Raw genomic sequence first — 17,707 nt, 5'->3', positions numbered from 1 at the left:
TGTTTGAAAACTATAGTGGGGTGTTTCGGTCAGGTCTGTCTTGATCATTATTAACAGTTTGTTGTACTTTTTGTACAAACCTGCTTCTGATTTGAGTCCATTTGAACACAGTGAACAAATGCAAGTAGAAAGAGCAACTGAATGCATGGCTAATTATGTTGTAGAGGTGTACGTTTGAAATTAAATCAGTGTTCATTTACTTTGTTGTTACTTTTATAGTTAATATTAATACAGTCTGTATTGGTTACTACACGGGGAGCCCTGCTTAACAATTTAGAGTTTAATTGAACCAATGTCATTGTGTGAGTTGCCATATTTGGTACAGTCAGTAAATGTCTAAGTTTAAACAGCACAGCTTAGTTTACTGCAGTTTGTGTACAAGTTTACAAATATTTGTCAGTGTGGGAGGCCTGTATTTTTTTTATCTAGCCTGAGAAATAAAACTCTTCAGTGTGGTGTTTACATTTTCACCACAAACAATAAATAGCTTATTAAAGTATGTTAAATGTTACCAGGCTTTTTGTGCTGAAATGAAAGAAAATTTTACCATCAAATGTTGAAAGTATAGCACACATGTTTTTTTGTGTTTAAAGATAACTGAGTAATAACACCAAAAAAAACCTGAACAGGTTACCAATACTTAGAAAGTTACAGTGAGTGTGCTCAGATAGACTTATTTTTTTATTGAACCAGCTTAACCAGATTTTCAAGATAATTGCTCTTGAACCAGATGTACAAGTTGAAAACTCACACGACCAGCTCTGCCCAGTCAAAAACTATTGCTAGGGTTTCCAACAGCTGTCATTTGAACTCACTGGTCTCTGACACACTGCAGTAGTATGCTTCCCTGTGTGCAAATACCGTCTCATAAGCAGCACCTCTTCTTAGCTTTCAACACAGCAAGATGGGAGCGCCTGCAGCGGGACAAGGAGGAGCTGGAGAAGAGGTTTGAGATGGAGGTGCGGCGGCTCCAACAGCAGCAGCAGGCCGAGCTGCTGGCCCTGGAGGACAAGCTGAAGTCACACTACGCTGAGCAGCAGGAGAGGCTGCAGGAGGAGCACCTCACACACCTGGAAAGGATCAGGTCTCAGCACCAGGATCAGGTGAGTTCTAGAAAGAAAGCTGCCTCTCGCTCAAATCCTGCTCCCTCTCACTTACATTGAGAAACAAAATATATATTTACATGTACTTACTTCACAAATATTTGGCCTTACATTTTTGTCCACAGGGTAGTTATAAGGATGCTAAGGAACTAAACAGGTGCAGAAAAGGTATTAGTCACAGTGAGAATAGAGGTAGAGTTGCCACAACATCCACTGTGGCCTACGCATGGAGGCAAGGGGTTAAATAACTTTACAGCTCCTGCATCAACTCAGTTGTTTATTGATTTGATAGAGATAGTGAGATAGATGTCGACCAGATAAGTGTAATACATTGTGTAGCAGCAAAACAGTTCAATGTTATTGTTTCTTTTGCCAGATTGATGATATTAATGCAAACCATGAAGCTGCTGTACTCGAGATGGAAACCAGTCACACTTCAGCAATTGCAGATCTGGACAATGACCATGAGAATAAAATGACAGGTACTGTGAGCTCAGTGATGTACACAAGAGATACAATAAACTGTGGTCCATTTATTTCTTGTAAAATGTGAAAGACTGTATTACCCACATTAACACTAGAACTACCAGAAAGGTTTTTTTGATCAATCACGGTTTATAAATGCATTCTTCTCCACTGATCTGGCAGCTAGGCGCCTGTGCTTTTTTGACTTTGACTAAATATATGTATTAAACATTTCAAAGCATCAGTAGACTCAGGGTTGCAGAAACTTATGGAGATATAATATGTTATAGCTAGAACTACCAGAGCTGTCATTTTGACCGTCATAGTGAAAATGGTGGGTTTGGCTTGGTGCGCGTGATCAAGCTGCTGAACTTGAAAGCTTTGCGTTTATTTTGAATAGATACAACAGGATCATTTTATCAACAACTGCAGAAATACTTATTGTCTAGTGAAAACGAATAGACAAACACAACGTAGGACTGCACAGCAAGTACTTATAGTACTTTCAGGAGTTATTGGAAGATAAATCTGGACACAAAAATGCTCCAGACCAAGAGACAGAGATGAAACTTACTGTGATCACAATTAAGTTACTGATAGTGACAGTGAAAGTGATAACGAAGTTGCAGAAATTCTGGGACAGAGACAAACACAGCCACAGCTGCATACTCAAGTTAAATTTTTGTTACCACCCGGGAGGCAGTAGTTATCTACCTTAGATAGAGGTTGATCGACGGGCCGTGTATCAACAATCAAGTCTACAAGTGCAAACCAAGAATAAATGTAATTTTGCTGAGCACACTTCATCCTTCCGTTGCCATCGGGAATGATGCAAAGAAGATCCCAGAGACTCTACAGTTTTATAATTCCATGAAGTTTGGAGTTCATATAGTAGACCAGACACATAACAGCTGTGCTGTGTGCAATAAGGCAGTGTGTGGCAAGCACTGCACATGTCTGTGTTGCACAAACTAGAATCCACAAGGTATTTTTTTTTTACATTCCACATTTTGAACAGTCATACGTTTCCATCTTTTTAACAGTTGTACGTTCCATCTTTTGAACAATCCACATTTTCAACATCCTTTGAAGAGTAAGTTACATCCTTTGAGCTTTTGAACACTTTTTTAATGTAGTTGTGCATGATTATATTACAAAGCAAATTAAAGTTACGGAATAATAGTCTAGCAAACCAGCTATTGCAAGACTGGAGGCTGAATAGCCAAAAGAGTCGAACTCAGGCACAAAATAAAAGACGGGTAAACAGAAAACACTTGTATAAAATAAATCTGGGGCACTGTAATTCTCTATGCTCCACAGAGTGTTGTAAGGTCTCACTGCATCTCAAAAGTCGTCTCTAAGCTGCTAAAACCACCCCATTGTATAGCCCAGTGTTTGCATACATGTGCAGTATTTTACACAATACAACCAATCATAACTCCCCTTCCAACACCACCCCCAAGCCTGGTGTCCATCACGTGTACCAAGCAGGCTGCATAAACATGTCACAAGCATAATCCTGGAGGAAAACAAACAATAACATGAAACGCAATGTTTTTTGCAACCAACTTCTTCATGTTCATTTGCGCTCCAAATATCACAGACAAGATGGGGTGACGTCTGATTATAGTAGTGCAATAGCCTGTTTTTTTAAGATAAGCAGCACAAGAAATATCTCGATAAAGAATACAAAGAAATTATGGGAAAATATAAGTGAGGAATTCGGAATTCCAGGTAAGCACTATGTTTGGTATGTTAAAATAAACACACTGTTTTGACTATAATGTAAAATGTCTGTGCTGTCTGTTAACAGTCACTACTTTAGTGGGTCAAAAATTCAAAAAACAACAATGAAAACATAAAATCATATGCAAAGGACCAATACAAACAAATGGCATATTCCAAAATCCATATGAAATATTTTTTTTACAGCCAAAGCTGTGGTAACTCACCTGTGGCTCACTCAACCCATCTCAGCTCAAGACCTCCACCACTCAATCAAATCTGGTTTAACCAATTAATTAAAGACCAGGACCAGACCATAACAAGACACTTGTACTTTACTCTTTTCTTTCAGAGCTCAGAACAGCTCATGAACTTGAAAGAAAAAAACTAGAGGAAGACTTTGAAAAGCTGCGACTGTCACTGCAGGTAAGGGCCAGCTAAAGCTTTTCAAAAGGCATTCCTGGTTTTACTGGCAAAGAGAAACTTGTACAGCTGTCAACCCCAGTAGTGGTGTATCCAGAATACTATTCTAACACATGTATCTCCCTGCACCACATCACTGTTACATGTCCAAAGCTTTTATGTAAGTCACTTGTAAAGTTGATCTTATCTTTTGTGGAATAAGAAAGACTTTTGGGTCCTTTGAGAGAGCGAGGTAACTGTGAATTATATTCATCCACAACTTCAAGCACACAGTGTGGCTCTGTGAAAGCTGTGAAATGTAAAGACTGTCTGTGTGGGAATGTAAATATGGCAGGGATGGGGTTAAATCTGTCCCTGCCATCAATCACAAGTGTGGCCATTCCTGTCACAGGATAGCGTTGTGGCCCCTGATGTTACCGGCAGGAAGCAGAGACTCAGAGACAGAAGCTGCAGTTAAGCGCTATTGCTCACATTTATTAAACAAACAAAACGTATGAACAAACAAACAGAGGCAAGGTGGCCAAAATAAAAGGTTTAAACAAAAGACTAACTGGCTGTAGGCAATCGTCTTCACTACACGTGGGCAACAATATACTACAAAATACACAGTTACAGTTATCTAACTCCCTCTCACCACACAAAGGATTTTTCCTCCTTTTTATTCAGATGGACACTCCCCAATTACCTAATTTGGGAATGGCCACGCCTGTAATTGTTGGCAGACACCGATTTAACCCCATCCCTGCCAACCTTACATTCCCACACACATTATTTACATTTTAGGGTTTTCGCCCTGCCAGTTTATTATAAAATGTTATAAATTCTTAGATAAAACTATAAGAAATTCAAGAACCTTTCAGCTAATGCATTCATAACATCTATCTACTTGATTCAGGGAAAGTGCATAAATTGAATCTTTCTTAAAATGTTTGCATATCCAGCGATCATTGATTATACTGAATGACAACTTGCCCATCGCTTTCTACTACTATGATCTGTTATTTTTGAGAAGGCCATCATGTATAGGGGTCTATTCAATGGATCTAAACAGCAGCACATCTAAATACCATCTCTGTTTAACTCATTAACCCCCCACGAACCTTTCTTTTCAGATTTTCACAGATAGCAATACACTAAAGAGACTGACCTAGTGTTTGAGTATCATACCTTTGGGTCCTTTTTTTAATCATTTAAACAGGGGCTGCATTTAGATCTGCCTAGATCATGTAAACAGACCCATACAGGCTATAATTGAGCATGGATGTGGGTCATCTGCTCCCAGTTGTAGCACTGTAGCATTGAGCATTGCTGTACATTAATCTGGATATCATGCAGTGATTCATGGTTTTTATTATGTGCCAAGTGTCAATATGTCTCTGTCCCTGACACTAAGAGATGTTCTATAAATGATAAACAGTATAGCCCAATATTCTGTAGGGAAATCAATAATCCACATTTCTATTTCAAACTTGTGTGCTACAGGATTTAGTCCAAGGCACCAACTTTATGTCCTAGCTAGTCCGCGGAACATGTAAACTTTTGGGGATTAAGACCATTAGGACCTCGGTTTTTCACCCCCAGACTAATGGTCTTGTGGAGAGTTTTAATAAGACCCTCAAAAACATGATGCGCAGATTTATTGGTAGTGACGTGCGCTACTGGGACCAGCTGATTCCTCCCCTCTTTGCTATCAGAGAGGTACCTCAGGCTTCCATGGGGTTTTCACCATTCGAGCTGCTGTATGGGCGGAGACCCTGGGGTGTGCCCGGTTGCGTACGTTTCAGCCAGGGGAAAAGGTGCTTCTGTTGTTACCCAGTTCTGAGTCCAAACTTCTGGCGAAGTGGCAAGGGCTGTTTGAGGTTACACGCCGGGTTGGGACGGATTATGAGATCTGCCAGCCGGAGCGATGGAAAGAAAAGCACATTTATCATGTAAACCTGTTGAAACCTTGGTTATAGCAGGAGGCTTTGTTAGTGGCACAAGCAGATGATGTCACAGACCTGGGACCTGATCTTTCTGTGTTGGCGAAAAAGGGGTCAGTACAGATTGCAAATAATCTGACATCAACACAGAAATGTCAGACTCAGGCTCTGGTGGCGGAGTTTCCTGATGTGTTTTCTCCTGTCCCAGGGCAGACTCGAGTAGCCCACCATCACATTGAGATTGAGCTGGGGGCGCCAGTTCGCCAGAGGCTGTACCGTATACCTGAGCGCAAAAGACAGGTAGTAAAGGCGGAGATTGATGAGATGCTTAGACTGGGGGTAATAGAGGAGTCCCAAAGTGACTGGAACAGTCCGATTGTTTTAATGGATAAGCTGGATGGGTCAACTCGATTTTGCATTGTTTTCAGGCGAGTTAATGAAAAATCGAAATTTGACGCTTATCCCATGCCCCGGGTAGATGAGTTGCTGGAGCGTCTTGGTACGGCTCATTTTATGACGACACTGGATTTAACGAAGGGGTACTGGCAGATACCCCTGACCCCAGAATCCAGAGAGAGGACGGCGTTTTTGACTCCCTTCAGGTTGTACCAATTTAGGACCATGTCCTTTGGGTTGCACTGAGCACCAGACACTTTCCAGTGGATGATGGATCACATTTTGCGGCCCCATCAGCAGTACACCGCCGCTTACATAGATGACGTGGTTATCCACAGTGAGGACTGGCCGAGTCATCTAGGTAAGGTGCCGGCAGTACTGCAATCCTTGAGGGAGGCTGGGCTCACTACTAACCCAAAGAAATGTGCCATTGGGAAGAGTGAGTCGGTGTATTTGGGGTATCGAGTAGGGAGCGACCAGATCAGACCGCTGATTGCTAAGGTGAAAGCCTTGGCTGACTGGCCGGTCCCTACGACCAAAACCCAGGTGCGCTCTTTCTTGGGACTAGCAGGCTATTATAGGAAGTTCATCCCGAGCTTCGCCACGCTCACTGCTCCTTTGACAGACCTCACCCGGAAGGCTGCCCCAAATACGGTTCAGTGGACGGAGCCGTGCCAGAGAGCCTTTCTCGCTTTGAAGCGAAGGCTGTGTAGCAAGCCAGTGCTATGCTGTCCTGATTTTAGTAGGAGGTTCACCCTGCAGACGGATGCGTCAGAGACAGGTCTCGGGGCAGTGTTGTCTCAGGAGATGCGGGGAAGCGAGCACCCGGTCCTGTATATCAGCAGGAAGCTCCTTCCCTGCGAGAAAAACTACAAGCTTACAATGCTTACAAGCTGACTTGTTCTCTTCCCTTTTTCATCCTAGAAAAACTAAGAGAGAGAGATGGATTGAGAAATGTGAAGGAACTTTAATGAGACAAGGCTGGGGTTTGGTGGGACAGAGCTTGACCGGTACCAAACACCAAACAAAGGGAGTTGGTACGCAATGTGACCGAGAGGGCGAGGTTACTGGGCATCCAGGACATCGACTACTCCCGCCCCTCTCAATATATCGGACATGTGGGACCGAAGCGTGGACCTAGTGTGGGACCAACACAACGACCCCACAATTATTATATAGGGTGAACCCTGCCATGGGCACTGGACAGCCTGTAACACAATTAATGCCTTTTTTGGGACACCTGGGAGCTGATAAAACTAGGGAACGCATGTTACCCCGGTTTTATTGGGTAGGACTTTATAAGGAAGTGTCGAGCCACATGCCCAGACTGCCAGTGAGTGCGCCTCGTCCCTTTGCTCCCACTGCCAATTATTTCTATTCCCTTTAAACAAATTGCGATGAACATTGTAGGCCCTTTGCTACCTTCTGATTCCAGGTTTACACATATATTAGTAGTGGTAGATTATGCAACGCGATACCCGTAAGCAGTTCCATTGAGCTCTACTTGTGGATCAGTGATAACCAAGGAATTAGAGCAGATTATCTCTAGAGTAGGGATCCCCAAAAAGATATTAATTGATCATGGAACTAATTTTTTATCTCAAAGTTTACAGCAAGTATACAAAATAGAAAAAATACGTCCCATCCGGACATCTGTTTGTCATCCACAGGCAGACGGCTTGGTGGAATGTTTTAATGAGAACGTGAAGCAGATGCTGAGATATTTGCGAATCATGAGCAAAAACATTGGGCAGTGCTTCTTCCTTACCTCCTTTTTGCAGTGAGAGGTGCCACAGAGTTCGATAGGGTTCTCCCTCTTCAAGCTCTTGTACGGCCAACAGCCTTGCGGCATTATTATTATTTATTATTATTTATTTATTGGCATCCTTGATCTGGTGAGAGAGGGGTGGGAAGAACATAAAGGCTCGTCCGAAAATGTAGTGAAGCATATGCTCCTACTGAGCGATCGTCTGGATCTGGTCGGTCGCATTCAGACCTTTCAACCAGGAGACAAGGTACTGTTGCTTCTTCCCACTTCGGAATCAATACTGTGTGCTAAATGGCAGGGATAATATGTATTTATTTGATGCTAACTGCTTGGAAGCCGTAAAGTTGCTTGCAACTCTAGTTATTATTATTATTATTATTATTATTATTATTATTATTATTATTATTATTATTATTATTTATTTTATTTTTATTTTTTCTGCCAAAACATGCTCAAAAACTCACGAAATTCGGTACACTGGTAGATGCCTATGGGGGATAGTCGGTGATATTCAGCAAATTTGCACAAGTCACATGGTTCGGCAGCCATATTGGATTTTGCGGAATTTGTTAAAATGCCTATGTACCGGAAACCGCTTACTGCAGAGTTCTGAAAATTGCTATACATGTTGAGGGATAGACCATGATTAACTGTTGTTAATATGAAGCAAATTGGTTATGTGGTTTGGCAACCACATTGATTAACCCATTGCGGTCCATTTATTAAATGCGCTTCAGGCACTCCAGGTCTAATTTATTTTCACACGCGTAGTTAATTTTAGACGCACTGTTTAAAAGTATTTTTTTTCACAGTCAAACGGGTTTAAAAGGCCCTGCATATCAACAAAGCACTCACTAGGCATCTCCAGCCCCGCCCCACCCTTTCGTTCGCTATAGGTTTCCCATATGCTAAGAAATAAATAATAATAATAATAATAATAATAATAATAGTCGTACATACCGATCGATCATCTCCTGATCACTTGTTTTATCACCAAACTCCTCAATAATGCAATCCAAGTCATTATTTTATTACTATAACATCTCAAAAAAGCTCTGCAAATGTCTGTGGTCTCTGTGCGCTGACTCACTATCAGCCAGCTTGTTTACTTATGACCGCCCCATTATCTGATACCAGGGGCATGTATGACTATTCATGAGATACGCCTTTTTTTTATTTTATTTTTTTTTCGACTTGTCTCGGCTCCTGTCGTTCCCACTCGGCCATTGAATGGTTTTCTCGACATTTTCCAGAGATAAAACAACTAAAACCCATTTTTTGCGTTTCTATAATGATATGGACAGGGTCCAACAATGGACCTGATAGGAATAATTGCAATGTCGGACCAGGTCCGACAATGGACTGCAAAGGGTTAATTACCATAAAAATATAAAATCATCAAAATTCAAACATCTTCTTCTCTGAAACCGCTTATCTGATTGAAACAAAAATTGGAATAAAACATCTCATTATGGTCATCCGTTATGCTTGTTCAAGGGAAGTTGCTACTGCGAAAATCATGACATCCTCGCTGCATGACATCATCAACATACGCAACTGGCTAAAAAACTGTGTATAACTTCTTATCTGCTGCACCAAAACGCACAGAATTTGACACGGATGTAGAGTACTATGGGATGTTGTGTCGTGGTCAATATGACGGCCTTTGGTCACATGGTGTGGCAGCCATCTTGGATTTAATGAAAAGTTTGGACAATATTCAAAAGTCTTCTTCTCATGAACGGTAAATAGTACAGCTGTGAACATTTTTGTACATAGTGCGCTCATGTCCACAACTGATTCTACTTCAGGAAAAATGGATCGGTCACATGGTGTGGCAGTTATGTTGGATTTTGCTTAAAATGCTTAAATGACAACTCCTCATGAACCCTTTGGCCAATTGACATGAATCTTGGGTATACGTTACAGTTGTGATGATAACGTTTCATCTATAATAACCAGTGCACTTAAATTTCACGATAACTGCTTGGAAGCCGTAAAGTTGCTCGCAACTCTAGTTTTGTTTGTTTTTAACAGCAGTTTTCCATTTACAGTAATTAATCTTGTAATTAGAAAAGATCATGTTTTACTGTTTTGATAGGTATATTATGACCCTATCTCAGATGGGGGCACACGGTAGACTAGATTATTTGGAAAAGGGTATGGGGCCTAAAAAGTTTGTAAACCACTGACGTGTAGGATACTGCCACCTAGCGTAATGCGATTGTTCTGAAATACAAACATCAAATTTAGTTGTACTATAATAAAACAATTTCTGTACTTCGTCTTCAGTGCTGTAAGTTTGGAAAACACAGTTTTGCACAGGTATGTCGAAAAAGGTAGGAGCAGGTACTGCAGCAGTAGAGAGCTCTGGGAATTCCTGTGCAACTGAGAGCCAAACATTTGGGAGAGAACAGATACCAAAACGTTGTTTCAATCTGCTGTCGCATTTCAGCTCAATTAGCTGTTCTTCCACCTCCCCTGAAAGACTGATTGAACCAACAGAAGTGACGAACGGATCATGAACGCAGGGAAGTGAGCTGCAATCTTCTTGGAAGTAGTCGCGAACAGTTCTTTTAGTCCCATCACGTGTTTAATAATGGGAGCTTTCAGATCTTTGTAATCCAACGTCACAATTTCCATCTCATAATTGAGAGGACAAAATGTACAGTTATTGAACAAAATCTTTTACCTTGTCTGTAAGGAGGAGGATATTTGTGTCCTTGCCTTGCATAGACACATTTAATGAATACAGACTGGTCAAAAAATATCAACCAAGTAAGCAAGCAGAGCCAGCCAAGACCAATCACAAAGGTGGTTAACTAGATCAGACTTTCTTAACCTATAAAACATTCACAAAAGAGCCTTGTCATATTTGGCATCCGTTTTTATCAGAAACTAATTAACGGTTCATCTAGCCCTGCTTTTCCTATTTCACAAATTTCTCTACTTCTCAAAGGAATCCAACGTTACGAAGTATTCACACCTCAGCCACGTTTGCCTATCTCAATAGATATACTTATTAGTTGTGTACACACTCTTCGGTATTATTATCACTAATGTTTTAGACAAGATCTTTGAAGCGTTATTTCTCCTAGCCTTCTTTGGGATTTTGAGATGTTTAGAGTTCACTGCCTTCTCTTGCCATTTCAACCCTCTCATTCACTCTAACCTTCCACTTAAAAAAGAGCAAAACTGACCAAGAAAGAAAAGGCTCCTCAATGTATCACTTCAGAATAAATTCAATATGAAGTCTATATGAATCTCTTCTTTCTTTTCAACAACATTGGCTGTCACAGACAGCGCCCAGTTCTGATCTGTATCTAAATGAAAACGGCACCATTGTCACACATCATAGGTTTATCTATCACCTCTGCCAGATCCCCTTCAGGTCTGGGTTTCCAGCAGAAAAAATATTCAGGTCATTCTTTTTGAATAGGAGCAGGTCACATATCAGAACTGACATCAATGACCTTAAAAATGCTTTTGCTCTGCTCAGTAATTAAAATCTACTCTGCAGCATTGGGACCTGCTTGGTTCTTTTGGGGGTCTCCTGCCTCGTCCAGCCAGCCAAGTTGTGGACCCTCAAACCAAGCAAGTTTGATACCAAATTTTTTCTTCCATACATCGCATAATCATCAATAACTTATTTCCTTAAACTCAAATTTCTGTGTTGTGGGGTTTGTCCAGAACTACTGAAATTAAGTTTATAAACTAAAGTTCAGGAGGAGGGATGGCTCCTAAACATTTGTCATCTCAATGTAACCTATCAAAAACATATAAATACCCATGTAACTTACCCCTCTCTTGCGTTTGATTCATTCGCATCCCTCCACCTCCCCCATCTCAACCCCAGCATCTTCTCTATATGCAATCTATTATGGGGGTCTCCTGCCTCGTCCAGATGGCCAGGTGGTGGACCCTCAAACCATGCAGGTTTGATGCCAAATTTTTTCTTCCATACATCGCATAATCATCAATAAAATATTTCCTTAAACTCAAACTCCTTAAACAAGGAGTTTGTCCTGAAGTACTGAACCTGAATTATTTCCGTGTTCCCGAGGCGTCTTTATTGAGTGTTTCCCTGTTGGCAGAAACCTGAAAACACTTTCCTCTGATTAATATACATTATAATATTAATTCTGACCCATCAATATTCATATCTGAGCCACAAATACTACTGTACCTAAGCTATGAATAGTATGCATTATAGAGCCGTCAAATCTCCTTGACTTCTCCTTGTTATTTATTATGGTGTTCTATCTGTAGGTGGTAATGGTTGATGAGCATAGCTACAGTAGTTCAGCACATGTGACAAACAAGTAATTTTAACCTTGTGTATGACAGGACCAGGTGGACACGCTGACATTTCAGAACTGCACTCTGAGAGACAGAGCTAAGCGGTTTGAGGAGGCACTGCGAAGAAGCACAGATGAGCATATTGAGGTAAGAGATTGTGTTTAATTAAAAGAAAGAAGTACACCGATGACACTGGGTCCTGCCTGGGTAGTTTCTGACCCGGGTAGATCATGCCAGTGTGAAAGGGGCTTTATATTTCATTCACTTTCTAATGACGAGTTGAACAGTCTACTCGGTGAATGTTATCCCGGTTCCATAAGGAATAGAGATGGAGAGCTGTACAGCATATCAAGCTTTATAAGTATGCAAGCTGGTATCAATCGCTTTTTGAATGACCCACTGTACAGTAGAGAATGACACAGGAATGAAACGTCAGTCCTGTCCCACCCTGTCCTGTCAAAAATGTTCCTGTCCCATCCCATCCTGTGATAAGCAGAGATCAACTATTATTTAGAGGTACAGGTATTTTCATATTCATTCCGTGTTGCCAAGACGGTGATTCTCTGCGGACATCTGCTGTCCCTCAGGTCCGTCCGCGTTGGTGTTGTCAGAGTCTCTCTCCGAGTTTTAACCTTCTGATTTGGAGGCATATGGCTCGAATTGATACTGGAGTCCCGTCTTCATGCCACTCTCTACTGTACAGCATAAAAGTGAATTTAGTGAATTTATGCTAACAACGTATTTGTAGCAGTAATTAAAAAAACTAAGACAAAGTGGAAAAAACAAAACAACTCACTATCCCCCAATAACACCAGCAGCTAAGAAATGTGAAGGCACAAGGGCATTCTCACACTGACACCGCTTTCACCTGTAGCAGTGACCTTATGACAGTATAACAGTCAATACGGTTCATTCAGAGCATGTTTGTTCAAACTACACAATGTCTGGCAATGTTCAAGGGAACATTTATTCCAAAAATCAGTGATCTATAATTAAATTCAATTAAAGTTTTAGCAGATTTATTTATGTAATTGAGTAAGTTTAAATATTTATGTCAATTAATGAAATAGTAGATTAGCATGTAATAGGTTAATATAATTGAAATACAGAAATTATTTACTTAATACACATTGTAATCAATATGTATTATAGTTATAAATAAAATGTATTAAAATAAAACACTTTTAAACAAATACTGTTTACTTTTCACTGGGACTAGTTTCTTGTGCATAGTATATGTCCTGTTATTGTAAAGATTTTTTTTTTGGTTAATTTAAAAAGTAAATAAATGTAATAATGTTATTATCGTTTTATAATAGGTCCTACAGTGGAAGGGTTGACGTGATATAAGCGCACACTGAATGTTAATGTTAACCCATCCATTGTCGTGCCTTAATGCTTCATTAATGTACAGATAAAAATAAAAATAAAAGTTATTTCCAACCCAAATTTACAGTAATCAAAATGTCCAGGCTAGGAGTCTGTGATAACAGTTTGAAGAAATGACTGAGGATGCGTAAGGGTCCACACCTTTAATGATGACCTTACACATATTATTTATACTGATGACAAGTTCTCTAGCTATCTGCCGTCTGACTAGACAGATTATATTAAAACATACTGAAAGTAAATGAATGCTGTGCTTCCTGGCTCCTGTTGAAGGAGGCAGCCTGAGTTGATGCATCAAGTAAGCAGCACCAGGTTTTACAGATTGCTGCGGCCTAACTGTTTCAGCTTCACATAGCACCTGCAGGGCTGTGGGGCAAGTGACCTCTTTGCGGTCTTGTTTCTGCACAAAGCTGAGCTGCCCTCCCCTTCCCCTCTTATTCAAAGTGTTGTACAGTTCCCTGCATGCTGTGCTACAGGAGATGGTGCAGGTTATCTTGAATCTTTATTCATGCCTTTTTGAGATGCATCATCCCTCAACCAATAATCAACAGAGTTTTACTTATTGTAAGCTCAGTCTGTAAATTGCTCAAAATAAGAACTTATAGTCAATAAAATCTTTAAGGTACAAGGGACATACAGACGTGCTCAAATCTGTTGGTACCCTTACAGCTCATTGAAATAATGCTTCATTCCTCCTGAAAAGTGATGAAATTAAAAGCTATTTTATCATGTATACTTGCATGCCTTTGGTATGTCATAGAATAAAGCAAAGAAGCTGTGAAAAGAGATGAATTATTGCTTATTCTACAAAGATATTCTAAAATGGTCTGGACACATTTGTTGGTACCCCTTAGAAAAGATAATAAATAATTGGATTATAGTGATATTTCAAACTAATTAGTTTCTTTAATTAGTATCACACATGTCTCCAATCTTGTAATCAGTCATTCAGCCTATTTAAATGGAGAAAAGTAGTCACTGTGCTGTTTGGTATCATTGTGTGCACCACACTGAACATGGACCAGAGAAAGCAAAGGAGAGAGTTGTCTGAGGAGATCAGAAAGAAAATAATAGACAAGCATGGTAAAGGTAAAGGCTACAAGACCATCTCCAAGCAGCTTGATGTTCCTGTGACAACAGTTGCAAATATTATTAAGAAGTTTAAGGTCCATGGAACTGTAGCCAACCTCCCTGGGCGCGGCCGCAAGAGGAAAATCGACCCCAGAGTGAACAGAAGGAATAGTGCGAATGGTAGAGAAAGAACCAAGGATAACTGCCAAAGAGATACAAGCTGAACTCCAAGGTGAAGGTACGTCAGTTTCTGATCGCACCATCCGTCGCTTTTTGAGCGAAAGTGGGCTCCATGGAAGAAGACCCAGGAGGACTCCACTTTTGAAAGAAAAACATAAAAAAGCCAGACTGGAATTTGCTAAAATGCATACTGACGAGCCACAATCCTTCTGGGAGAATGTCCTATGGACAGATGAGTCAAAACTGGAGCTTTTTGGCAAGTCACATCAGCTCTATGTTCACAGACGAAAAAATGAAGCTTTCAAAGAAAAGAACACCATACCTACAGTGAAACATGGAGGAGGCTCGGTTATGTTTTGGGGCTGCTTTGCTGCGCCTGGCACAGGGTGCCTTGAATCTGTGCAGGGCACAATGAAATCTCAAGACTATCAAGGCATTCTGGAGCGAAACGTACTGCCCAGTGTCAGAAAGCTCTGTCTCAGTCGCAGGTCATGGGTCCTCCAACAGGATAATGACCCAAAACACACAGCTAAAAGCACCCAAGAATGGATAAGAACAAAACATTCGACTACTCTGAAGTGGCCTTCTATGAGTCCTGATCTGAATCCTATCGAACATCTATGGAAAGTGCTGAAACTTGCAGTCTGGAGAAGGCACCCATCAAACCTGAGACAGCTGGAGCAGTTTGCTCAGGAAGAGTGGGCCAAACTACCTGTTAACAGGTGCAGAAGCCTTATTGAGACTACAGAAAACGTTTGATTGCAGTGATTGCCTCTAAAGGTTGTGCAACAAAATATTAGGTTAGCGGTCCCATCATTTTTGTCCATGCCATTTTCATTTGTTTTCTTATTTACAATATTATGTTGAATAAAAAATCAAAAGCAAAGTCTGATTTCTATTAAATATGGAATAAACAATGGTGGATGCCAATTACTTTTGTCAGTTTCAAGTTATTTCAGAGAAAATTGTGCATTCTTCGTTTTTTGTGGAGGGGTACCAACAAATTTGAGCACGTCTGTATGTGTCCCACAAATAAGAATGATGCTAACTTTCTTATTTTTGCAATGAGATGCACAAAATAGGTTTCAAATGTACTGACAGGTTGGATCTGGTCACCCAAATTGTCAGTTTCCTCATGATACTTGAGTCACTCTCAAATGTATTTTAAGAAGAAACCGTTTTAACAACCGCTCAATTATTTATATACTTTAAGGGGTAAATAGTACATCTATAGTAAAACCAATTGTACAGTATGTTTATCTGGAGAAACAAGAGAATTAATTAAAGTGAACACAAAGCTACATCTACCCCCTTCCATTGAGCTTACTGTTGGATTTCAACCAATAATACCCCCATAATCACAGCAATGAAATAGATCTCTCATTGTGGAATAGAACCCAAGCCACTGCATGCTTCTGTACCTGTACCATTGGTGATAAATTGCACTGTAGCTGTCTATCGTTACCTTTTCTATGGGGCTATTACCCTCCCAAAAGCCATAGGTGTCTAGAGCACCAAATCCTCTACCTGCCTGCAAAGGTACATTCAATTATATCAAGTTGTTAGTTATCAGAGTAATTGTGTATCAAAAAAGTGTTACAGAGAAAAACGAGAAGCCTAACAAAGCCTTGACAGGGTAGAGGTGATATATATTCAGCTAATAAAATGTGTGTGTAAACATTCTTCCATCACTTTCTAGGAGGCTTGCGATATATATACAGCTAATAAAAAGTGTGTGTGAACATTCTTCCATCACTTTCTAGGAGGCCCTGGCTCCCTATCAGCATATAGAAGAAGATATGAAGAGTCTGAAGCAAATTCTAGAGATGAAGAATCAGCAAATTCATGAGCAGGAAAAGAAGATAATGGAGTTTGAAAGATTGGTGAGTATGTGGTTTGATTTTCTTCAAGTTTAAAATCAATAATTCATCTGTTAACCTAATGTTTTTTGTAATGATTTGTGAGATGTTGTACAGTGTTGCATGTTTTATACTTCTATATATGGTAGTGCTGGGAAGAACACAGGATTTTCATGTTTGGATATTCACTCATAATTTAAATATTTGTTCGGATATTCGTTCATTTTCAAAAAGTAATAAAAGCCATTATATTGCAACGCAGGCAGAGAACGCAGGCAGAGACAGCATAGCAGCAGGGGCAGGGGGGGTGTGTCCTGTGTGTGTGTGCCTTTATTTTATAGCATGACGTTATGCTATGTAACACGTGAACCTGTACAGCAACACATAAAGTAAAGAATATGTTGTGTAGACCTTACTTTACCCCAGCGAATTAACTACAAAACAAAGGATGCCAAATAGCAGTTCAAGTTAAACATTGTTTTTTTTATGCCCCAATAAATAGTACATAAAGTTGACAACGTATTTTATTTATTTTTTACTTTTTTTTCATTCCTTGCCATTGCCGTTTCTTCACAGTAAACAGCGTCCATAGACACGTTTTCATAAAGTAATACCATGAGGTTTACTTGGGCCTTTTTGTAGCTGAACAAACAAACAAAAACTAAAATTTAACTTTGAACACTTCAAGTAAAACAAACGTGAAAATGGCATTGTAAAACAAAGGGGGAAAAAACTCACCGTTTTGCTTATCGTATATTACATTTCACATAAAAGAAAGTTGCAAGAAAAAATACATAATATATACAATCTATATAAAAATCACTACACAACATTTCCAGCAAGTTGGGCACTGTTTAAGCGATCCAGATGGCTTTCCATAGAGATCACTACGCATGCACACGCATAATCTGGTTTGTTTACTTTTTGCAGTCTAAAACTTTTAAATAGAGGCTCGAGCTGCTGTGCTGATCCTGTGTGTTTTATTATTATTATTATTATTAATCTCACATATCACACAGAGCTCTTTTTCATTTGCCACATTTTAAACTGTCGCACAACTTCTGGTGAAGCAGAAAATAAGTGCAAGGTATTTTTGTCATTTCTAGT

General features: G+C 40.0%; 1 protein-coding gene across 5 annotated transcripts in view; it reads left to right on the top strand.

Annotated features, from left to right (window-relative positions):
• Positions 1-17,707, top strand: part of LOC117407400 (microtubule-associated tumor suppressor candidate 2-like) — a 323,947-nt gene that overhangs the window by 302,851 nt on the left and 3,389 nt on the right. For all 5 annotated transcript variants that reach the window (XM_034012383.3, XM_059028738.1, XM_034012384.3 and 2 more), the window contains 5 exons: positions 889-1,103; positions 1,480-1,585; positions 3,646-3,719; positions 12,150-12,248; positions 16,505-16,624. In XM_034012383.3, the coding sequence (XP_033868274.2) occupies positions 889-1,103; positions 1,480-1,585; positions 3,646-3,719; positions 12,150-12,248; positions 16,505-16,624 (614 nt within the window). The remainder of the gene's footprint in view (positions 1-888; positions 1,104-1,479; positions 1,586-3,645; positions 3,720-12,149; positions 12,249-16,504; positions 16,625-17,707) is intronic.

Source organism: Acipenser ruthenus, chromosome 8 (assembly GCF_902713425.1).
Source record: "Acipenser ruthenus chromosome 8, fAciRut3.2 maternal haplotype, whole genome shotgun sequence".
NCBI classification, from domain to species: Eukaryota; Metazoa; Chordata; class Actinopteri; order Acipenseriformes; family Acipenseridae; genus Acipenser; species Acipenser ruthenus.
The sequence above is the reverse complement of the archived record's forward strand: the minus strand, read 5'-3'. Positions and strand labels throughout refer to the sequence as shown.